Source organism: Pterocles gutturalis, unplaced genomic scaffold (assembly GCF_000699245.1).
Source record: "Pterocles gutturalis isolate BGI_N339 unplaced genomic scaffold, ASM69924v1 scaffold25007, whole genome shotgun sequence".
Lineage (NCBI taxonomy): Eukaryota > Metazoa > Chordata > Aves > Pterocliformes > Pteroclidae > Pterocles > Pterocles gutturalis.
The window spans coordinates 26,343-36,390 of NW_010110898.1; the positions used below are offsets into that span (position 1 = coordinate 26,343).

Below are 10,048 nucleotides of genomic sequence, written 5' to 3' on the forward strand. Positions count from 1 at the left end.
ATTTCTTGTGTGTTTGCTTTGTGCAGATTTTTTGACAGTGTCACTAACAAAGACAGTCCTTTGCCTCCATCTGTGCAGCAGGGCTCCAACCTCAGCGATACAAAGAGTGACCATCCCAAAGTGGACATTACTGATTTGATCCGAGAGTCAAATGAAGTATGTGTTCTTGTGGGTATGTTTTCACATCCCATGCAGCATTTATGTTGCGTGGGCTTACCTTAAAAATAGTGTAGATGCATTATACAAACCAGAGTAGAAAATCCATCTAGATTTGTAGCAATTGGTCTCTGTATTTTATTGAGCCTCACTGAAAAACTGATAGGTTATGGGATAGGTTTGTTTTCATATTATTTTGGTCTTTTAACTGCCTGGAATGTGCTTGCTCGACAGTCCTGAGTGGAGTTCCCTAGGTTCATTGCAAGTCATGTGTTGCCAGCCCTCATTCACTTTGTGTCAGCTCGATGACAAAGTACAGCAGAAACAGCCCTTGCATTTACTGCTTTGAGACATTGCAGATAGTGGTGACCTAACAACCCATGCAGGAGACTGGGTACTTGAGTAGTTTATTGTATGGGTTAAATGACTGTTTAGAGACGTGCTGGGTGAGGAAGACCAGTTATGATCTTTTAGCACTTTCTTTCAGTTTGCAAGTTTGATTTCTGCAGCGTCCAGCTTTGCAGCTCTGCATTAGGGAGGAAATAGATCTAGCTTCTCCTTCACCTTTTGTCCTCAGATTTTCATCAGGTGTTTCCTTTCTTGGCATGATTTGTATCAGGGTATTAGTCCCTTTGTAGGTTTCTGCTCAGCCAACCTGAAGTGAAAGGCAAGCTGCGAGAGAAGATCTGTTCACATTTTGTTTTTTCTGTTAGCTGGTTTCTTTTATTTATATGATACTTTTTTTTTTAATTTTCTGATTCTAGGTCATATGTTTCTAGTGAAAGATCCACAATACATCTCTTGTGGAAAAACATCTTGGCCTTGACTCAGAAAAGATTAACTGTAATTTGCATAATTTAAGAACTGTCTCTTTTGATTTTTACTGAGAAGAAGGCTTTGCCTTTAATGGGGTGAACAGACAAGAATCAGAAATTCAAGTTCTCTTAAGTGGCTTTATAGCATTGGGCTAATCATCTAAACAGTCTGTGCTGCTACTGGTATTGTTTCACAAGAATGTTATAGTGAAGAATCATGTTTGTAAAACGCTTTAAGGTTCTTGTAGTAAGGGGAGTTGCAAACTGTATTATGGGCCTTTCTTGTCATGGTGAAATCTCATAGGGAGGATGAATACTTTCAGAATAAAGAACAGAGATGCTACATAATGAGGTGCTGTATATTGCATTCTGAAACCTAAGCTGAAGCTTTCACAGAAGTGGAATCATTACTGAAATACAAAGCAAAAGAAACTCCTGTTCTTCCCCTGCCTTTGCAGGCAGGTGACTGGACCAAAGCAATAGCCTCTGATTTGGTTTGGCTTTTGAACATTGGTTTGGGCAGATCCTTGACCCTGAATCTCACACTTCCAAGTTGACAGCCCTATTCTTAGGCCTGTATCCCCATTTCTATCTCATAGCCCCTTTTCTGGATGCAAACTTTTATCTTCAGTTGAAACTGAATTTCTTCAGTGCTGGTAAATGTCACAACCCCCCTTGTTTGAGAACTGCGGATACAAAGTAAGAGTCAATTTCCTGCTTCCCATTTTGACCAGACAGTTAATTTCAACACAATCCTGCTCCGGTGAAGGGTTTTATTTTCATATCACAGTGGAAATAAAATAAATCTTGAAATAGGAAGATTGCTGCAATGGAGAGTTGTCATTCTGCAGATAGATCTATTTACAAATCATTAATAACTGAACAGAGATGTTCTTTGTGATGCTTTGCTTCACATGGGTGTTCACAAGATAAATGAGATTAAGTGAAAAGATGTGGAGTTGAATTTTAGAATGATGTTCCGTGTCATGCCTTTATGACTTGGGCACAAATGCAAGACTCATTCTTTGGCAGTCTAATCAGGTATGAAGAAGTCATGTTTAACTAGTGAATGGAAGAACATGTAACATTTTATCACATCACACTAATTCAGAGTTAGGTTGTACATCTTGTTTATATCCTTACTGAGGCTATTGCACAATATCAGTGCCCAGAAACCAGACCAGTGAATGAGGTATGATTCAGAGTTGCAATTTCTCTCTGTTCCAAGTCAGAAGTCTGCTGGTAGTGGTCTTCACAGGAACACAGAAATACGATTCTGGAATAGAACCCGCAGGTCATGCAGTTCAGCTCACTGTCCAGCATACACCCAGATCATCCTTGAAAAATGTCTGATGTTGTTAAAACTCTTCAACAAAAGAGAATCTGCAAAAACTTTAGCCCATTGTAAGGTTTCTCTGCCCTTGTCAGAAAATATCCTAATATCCAGTATAGTTCCTCTGGGATTGTCATAAAGCACTATTGAGGCTAGCCAATTGCAGTTTTCTCTGCAATTCCTTGTTGCTGTTAGGTTGTTGTTGTTGTTCATTACTTAGCTTTCAACTCAAATATTTTCTTTTTATGGATTCAAGACAACCAGTTTCTCTAACCTTTCCTCAAAGTTTATGTGCTCAGACTCTTTATGACTGTGTTGCAGTTTTTCATATCTTGTTTAAACTGTGTTGCCAAAAATGCAAACAAAACACTCTGCAGAAAAACTTCTGAAAGTCCTGTGTAGTTGGGCCATTTATCACTCATTTGTTCCCGAAGTTTGGTATTAGAACCAGTTGTGCACACGGTGCCGGATCATTGTGGTTAGGCTGTGTCTGCCTGGTTGCATGTGTTGCTGAAGAGTGTCAAAAACCTTAGAGAAATAAAGATTTATCCTGTCCACTGTTTCAGTTCTGCACACCAGACTGAATTTCCTCATATGAGGAAGTTAAATTGATTTAATATGATCTTGATAAAGAAAGTTGGCCCATTTTTATTTATCTTACCCATTTCTATTTAGATTTCAATTGCTTAATAATTTTTTCCATGATTTCTCTGGGAATTTGTTTCTAGTTTTTGCCTACTATCCTACTTTGCTTTAAAGGTAAATGTATGTATTCTACTCCACTGCTCAAACACCTTCCCTGTCCTTCAGAATTCCAGAAGTAGCTGGGAACGGTTCAGAAATTACATCAGCTGATTTCTAAAGTTCACTAGCCTGAACTTCAAGCCCTGACAACACACACACTTTAGACTTTGCTACCCTGCAGTAGTAGTCACCATGTGATAGCAGAGTTGGATATAGAGCTGACATGTGGTAAAATCCCTTCCTTTGTCTTCCCACACAGTGAACTACCCCAGTTTCTTCTTTCTGCATCACTCTTTGAAACACTTGCCCTTTTAGAAGTTACACTATTTAGGGAGAATGTTAGTGCTCTAATAAATGATTTTTTGCTCAGAGTTTCTGGGATCTTCCATTGTGTTCATACCTCTATTGTACGTAGATGCAAGAAAGACAAAAATATCTGCTTAGATGTGTCTAGCAACAGCTGATTTCATGGAACGATGCTTTTCTTCTTAGAGATATGGCGATATTCGATATGAGGACGTGGAGAGCATGCGCTGCGGGAACAGGCTTTATGTGATCCAGACGTTAGAAGCTACGACCAAGCAGAATGTGGTGAGTGACTTGGAAGAGCTAAACCCTTCCCTGTGATAAAATTCATTCCCTTTTGGAAAATTCTGAGAAGAGATACATTTTCCAGAGCCAAATATATAATTTTATACGCTGAAATCCCTCTCGTCTGCGGGGTGTCTGTTAGCTGAGGTTTGGCCTGTGATGTTTTCAATCTGTGAATCACAGCATGACCTTCTGGTCTTCTTACAAGTAACACCATCACAGACAGCTTCTAAAGGCTGGCACATCTCTGACACTTTGCATTGATTGGGACAGGCTGACCTATATTTCTGTCTGCTGCTGTTAAATTCTTAATGCACTTCTCTTAGAGGCATCGAGTACTGTAAAATGTCCGCAGTGCTGCAGTGAAACAATTCATCACCTGCATTTTTACTCTGGGAACCAATCCCAAATGTCACGAAAGGGTTGCTTTTTGTCTGTGGTGTGTGTGGATGTCCGGTAACGGCGTGCGTGGAGTGGTAGCTCTTCAGCTGCCAATGTCATCTTTCCAGTTCAGACTCCTGAATGAAAGTGGAGGTTGCAAGGTGCTTCCTTTGTTTGCCTGTTTTCTTCAGTGGCTCATTTCCAATAACTGATGATAATACTAGTCTATTTAACAAGCAATGCTTCTTTCTGTAGTAAATGTAGCTTGTAGCAACTGATACTAAATGCTGTTGGTCATTCTGAGATGAAAACTGTTGTATTTCATTTTACAAAGCACATGCATTGTAAAGATGGAACCTGGCCTTGTAGATAACTTTGTTTTAAAAACCTGTGAACTGGTTTTTTTGAATTTAAAAAATTAGGATTCAGCTTCACTGTTGAGAGCTGAACATACATTTCCAACTATAAAGAAAGCTATATGTTACATCTTTATAAATAATTGAGTTTTATCTCCTGGGTTTCATAGTGTAGACTCTATGTATGCAAGTAATGTGACTAGTGTTAAGCTCCCTTTTTTTGGGGAGAAATTATTTCTTTCAGTCTATACTCTTCTGATTGCTTTTAAAAAGAAGTTCTATTCTTACTCCTAATTGTAACATGCCAAAACCTGGGATATTCAAACAGTGTCTTTTAATGTAAGGTTAAGTCTCCCATAACTTTATTCTACATGCTTATTCCAAAGAGAGAATGCTCATTAATTACTTTCTCTTAATTTTGTTTCAGCTACGTGTTGTGTCCCAGGAGGTAAAATTCAGTCCTAGGGATCTTGAAGAGCTTTATGAATTATTCAAGGTAATGTGCCATTTTCCTCACTTACTAAACTTACCACTTAATGGTGGACTGTGTTATGGCTGTGAAACAGTTTTAGCAAATTGAGGTAAAAGCTAGATTCAACATGTTTTACATGTCAGCTTTAAATTAAATTACATAGTTAACTTCTCACTTCTTTCACACCGAGAGAGTTGTTGTTTCAGAAAATCTAACGTTTTCCCTTTCCTTTGCAGAAGGAGCACTTTCTCTCCTGTTATTGGAATGTAAATAGTCCGGTCTTGCAACATCATGATGCCAGTCTGCCATATCTTGACCAGTATCGGATTGATTGCCAGCAATTCCGGGTTCTCTATCATCTTTTGAGCCCCTGGTCACACTGTGCAAACAGAGACTCACTTGCATTGTGGACATTCAGACTGATGGATGAGAGCTCCGATTGCCTTATAAACTTCAAACAATTCGCCTGTGTTCTTGGTATGAGAACAACACATATATGTAGCACATTCACAAGAAAACTCTATCTTGGGAATAGTCCTGCAGTGTATCACCTTCCATACACTATATAAAGAGCCTAAGGAGAGTAGCCTCTTAACTTAGGGTCAAATAGTCTGATTTTTATCCTATGACATTAAATGCAAAGACTGTTTAAATGGTAAGCCAAATGCTCAAAGTGTATTTATAAGCTTGAGAGTGGGAGCTACACTATTTTGGTGAATGATAAGGGCTTTTAAGTTATAGAACTGTGCTCTCATTTTCTTGTCTGTATTTCACCATAGCTAACACAAGGCTTTACAAACTAGTAACTTTTCTGGGACGTTATTATACTTCCCCTGAAGAATAATCTCCTATTTGAGACTAAATTTAAATATGACTTCACCATCAAAATAGCAGAAAATTAGGAAATGGTATGATCTCATTGCCCAGCCTGTCTGGTTGATGATAAATGCTTCCTCATAGTAAGCCATCTCATACACAGATCATGCAAGGTGACCAATGCTTTATATCTTTGGGGAACTGAAAATTTGCTTGACTTACTACTCTGTTCCTTTTGTCTTTTCAAAGTGGTATTGTTCAGGAAACAAAAATTCAAGGGAAAATGCTGAGAAAATGTTAGTGCTATATTTCTTTGGTGCTGTGGTTTCATTTTAGTAAGTCATAGACATTATTAGTTTTCTTTCCTCAGTGTAGGCAAGCCCCAGGCTCACCTGTAGGTGGTAATGCCTTCCTTAAGCTTAATCTCTAATTGTATCTTGTAAGATAGGACATATGTCCAGTTCCAGCCTCCCTGGACTGTATTTGTTTAGGTTAAGAGGGTGTTTTAAAGTTTGGTCCAGTTGAACAGTCTTGCCTCTTTTCCTCTAACAGATACTATGTATAATGGAAGTTTCACCAACAAACTCAAACTTCTTTTTAAGTTGCACATCCCTCCAGGTAAGCGAGAGGCTGTGGCATTTGGGGAGGGCTGTTCCTGGCTTTTATAATCTTTGCATGTTTCATTTCTTAGCTTTCCTTTTGTTCCACTTGTCGCCATTCCTGGCTACAGTACAGTCTGATGGCTGTAACAGAGATGTGTATTTCTTCCAGAGTGATGTGTTCTTCAGGAAGGACTTAGTGTGCTCTAACACCATTTCTCTCCATAGGGATCATTTGTCTGTACAAAGCTTTTGCTTTTTATCACTGCTTTGGTAATGCTTGGGAGCCCCAAAATGCCCAAGTTGTTACTTCTTCATTTATTTTTTGCAGCTTTTACTGAATTAGAGTCTCTAAGCCCTTCCAAAGGTGGTGATCTTTCAAAAGAAGAACTGATCCACTTCAGCCAACTCAGTGGTAAGATCCAGAGGGTGAGGCTTTGCTTGCAGAGTATTAGAAGGAATCTATTAATCATCTCATGGTGAAAAACAGGCAGCTTTCTTTACAAAACTAATAAATCCAGTAAGTCATATCATTGTTAACAAGAATCCTCCTCAAAGATCTTCTGTAAATAGTTAAATTTGCATAAAGTAGTGTAGAATTTGTGGATAGTGAGTCTGATAATTGAAGTCAGAGGCCACGGGTGTTTACATGGAAATAGGGGAGTGTATTTGGTCAGCGTTTTTCAGCATAGTAGGCAAGCTGTTGCAGTGGTTATTGAAGTGACTGCCATTTTACTTTTGCATTCAAGGCGTAAAGGGATGATATTTCCTACCTCAAGAAATAAAATATCCAAATCCATAATTATTTTGAGGAACATAAACAAGCGTTTCAAAATCCCTTGCTTCTAATTTAAACCAATTAAGCTTAAAAAAAGTTTTGTGAGGTCTATGTTTATGGAGTTGATAAAATATTCTGTTTGGAAAGCTGTGTGGTTTTACTTCTTTGGAAGACAGTTCCTTTTGGTGGGTTCTATTTTTGTAGAAAATATACAAATCTTACCATGTGGTTTATTCTTGGCCTAATCTGTGTTGAGAACGTAGGGGTTGGTGAGGGTCTTGCTCCTTAAGGAGGGAATTTTTGATAAAGGAAATGAACCATTGGTCCTCCTTTCTCAAATAAATAACTGTTTCTTCTTTTTCTCCTTCCAAACTGTAGTTGCATCTGTTGGGGGTAGTCTTGAAAGTGATTCTTTGAAGAGCAGCCCAGAAAAAGGTAAAGCATCCTGGAGACACATTTAGTAGCTGTGTGTCCTTTGGGGGAGCACAGCTGGGGAAGCATGTGGTGACAAAGTATACTGAGGACCGTCATCTCTATTGTAATGCCAACACTATATACACTTTTATATGTAGAGTCCTGGGGGACAAGAGGGTAAACTCTGATCCTGTTTAGTCCTTGGCCTTGCCACTCTGTTGAGAAGGAATGACATTGAGGATGCCAGTTCTTTTAAATAAATGAACTACCATCATCCCTCATGGGAAGCTCTTAGTTCTTGTTTGTTCACTTTTTTTTTTTTTTTCTTGTCAAGTAGGGAAGGGGAAGGTTGATATTCAGGCATATCTGAAGCAATGGCAAGATGAACTTCTTAAAAAAGAGGAAAACATTAAGGATTTTCCAAGAATGAATCAGGTAACTGAGTCTTATACAAGTCTATTTTTGATGCTGTTTATCCTTTAAGTCCTGTAGTTTTCTAAAGGATTTGTAGGATTCCTTAAATTTCAGACCTTCACATTAATCATTAGACTGTTTTTTTCAAACTGTGACTGTAGGCTTATGAAGAGAGAGACTTTCAGACACGCTTACATTTATCAGGGCTGGTTCCCGCCACTGCTGTTGTTAGAGCAGTTATACCAGGTGTCCAGCAGCAGCAGGCACTGGATTGAGATCACAATGTGTACAGTTGTGTTGCTGTTCCCTGAATAGTCTCCTCTGTATCTCTCTGTAGTCTCAGTTCATCCAGTTCTCCAAAACTCTGTACAATCTGTTCCACGGGGATCCTGAGGAGGAACTGTTATATCAGGCTATAGCGGTGGTTACCAGCCTCCTGCCGAAAATGGAAGAAGTTGGGCGAAGACTGCAGAGTCCCACATCACCAGTCGAAAGTCCAGTTCCTGTTACGGAGGTGCCTGCTGAAATCCCCAGAAAAGGGCAGGAGGAAAGCAGGTCTGAGCAGACTGAAGGCAATAGAGCACAGAGTTTGAGAGGGAACCATGAATGGTCTTTTGCCTTTGAGCAGATTCTGGCTTCCTTATTAAATGAGCCAGCCTTTGTGAGATTTTTTGAGAAACCTAATGACATAAAAGTTAGAATAGAGAGTGCTAAAAATTTACAACTTAAAGTAAGAACCAGAATGTAATTTTCTTTACCCTTGACTCTGAATTAACCACATAAATGAAGGTTGTTACTATGGAAATTGAGTCTGGTGTTTACATAGAGAATGGAGTTTGAAGAGTTAGCTTTAAATATCAGATTACTGGTATGTAATGTAAATAAAAATAGTTTGAAGCACAATCAATTTCTTGCATTGTTCATAAGTTACACACCAAAAAAAGGACTGAGTAATAAACTGTCTTTATCATGTTATTAAAATATGCAACATTGCTTGGAAATACTGGATGTGACCTCTTGCAAATGTGTCTGAATGACAGCTGTTACAGTGTGCGTTCTCCAGGTTAATTTCTATTACTGTGATAAAAGGAATGACTTCCAGCCATTTTCGCTTAAAAGGAACATTGAAGCTTAGAGTCTGTCTTCCAGGTTAGTTTGATTAGTTATTTCCAAACTTGCATGTGGACTGGGATCAAAGCAGGGTGAATACTAAGAGCAGAGGCTAAAGAGAATAAACTTGCCCTGCTCTCAGTTCCTCTACTTTGATGCTGTCAAAGGTCCTGGGCTCTTGCAGATTCCAGTGCCTCGCTGGCAGTTCAGAGACTGCGTTCTCCCAGTCCACATCTCGGTTTTTGCAACAAACAACTGGTTTCCTGCTTTTCTAGCTCAGCCTATATGTGAGTTTTCTTTCCCATTTTCATGCCAATCCTCCTACAATACAGGTGAAAAGGATGGAAGCTTGTTTGGCCTTCCAGGCTGCACGTGGCTACAAAAGCCAGTGTAGGTTGTTGAAATCAAGGGAAAGTAGTGGCTAATCTGTCTGACCATGTGGTGGTTATCATTCTTCTTGCAAGAGGAGCCGTTGTTGGCTTCTTAGGAGCATGTTGATGAAATTTATAGTTTTGCGTGTGCATGGAAAGCCCAAGCACAGACCATCTTCAGCTGCTTCATAGTTAGCAGTCAGCATTTAGCTAGGACAGATTGCAGTTGCTCCTTTGCTTACTCCGAGTCCACACCTCAACCTAGTAATTGTTCTTTCTTTTCTGTAGCTCTCTGGATTATTGCTGCTGTAATATTTTCTAACTGCCAGGATTTATGGCAACAAGAAAATCCTCTTGAAATCTGACCTGAAATTGTTAAATATATGAGAAATGATATAGTAACGGTCCTGTGGAGGCAAGCTCTGCTGGCATTAATGCTGGTAATTGTTGACTTGAACCTTCTGTAGCTGGTGCTAGAATGGGTTTAGAGAAAGAGAGGAAGAGCTTGTATTCTAACAAAAACAACAAAAAAGTAAACTGGGACTCTGCTAAACTAGTTAAAGATGTCTATTTCTAAAGCCTGTATGAAAGGCTTTCTGTGTCGAGCAGCATTAATTTTCTACTGTGCGTGTTTTTTTTGCAAAGTAGCAGAATGGGGGTGCTATCATTCACTGAGGCTTTTCTTGCAATACTAATAT

At 39.1% G+C, this 10,048-nt stretch overlaps 1 protein-coding gene across 1 annotated transcript in view; it reads left to right on the forward strand.

The window, feature by feature from the left end:
• The window catches only part of TBC1D8B (TBC1 domain family, member 8B (with GRAM domain)), a gene marked incomplete at its 5' end in the record, with an annotated part of 27,130 nt that extends 18,355 nt beyond the window's left edge, over positions 1 to 8,775 (forward strand). Inside the window, 9 exons of the mRNA XM_010073577.1 lie at positions 27 to 156; positions 3,541 to 3,639; positions 4,804 to 4,872; positions 5,085 to 5,325; positions 6,217 to 6,282; positions 6,595 to 6,678; positions 7,420 to 7,476; positions 7,793 to 7,890; positions 8,207 to 8,775. Of these exons, the coding sequence (XP_010071879.1) occupies positions 27 to 156; positions 3,541 to 3,639; positions 4,804 to 4,872; positions 5,085 to 5,325; positions 6,217 to 6,282; positions 6,595 to 6,678; positions 7,420 to 7,476; positions 7,793 to 7,890; positions 8,207 to 8,617 (1,255 nt within the window). The remainder of the gene's footprint in view (positions 1 to 26; positions 157 to 3,540; positions 3,640 to 4,803; positions 4,873 to 5,084; positions 5,326 to 6,216; positions 6,283 to 6,594; positions 6,679 to 7,419; positions 7,477 to 7,792; positions 7,891 to 8,206) is intronic.
• Between the last annotated feature and the right edge of the window lie 1,273 nt (positions 8,776 to 10,048).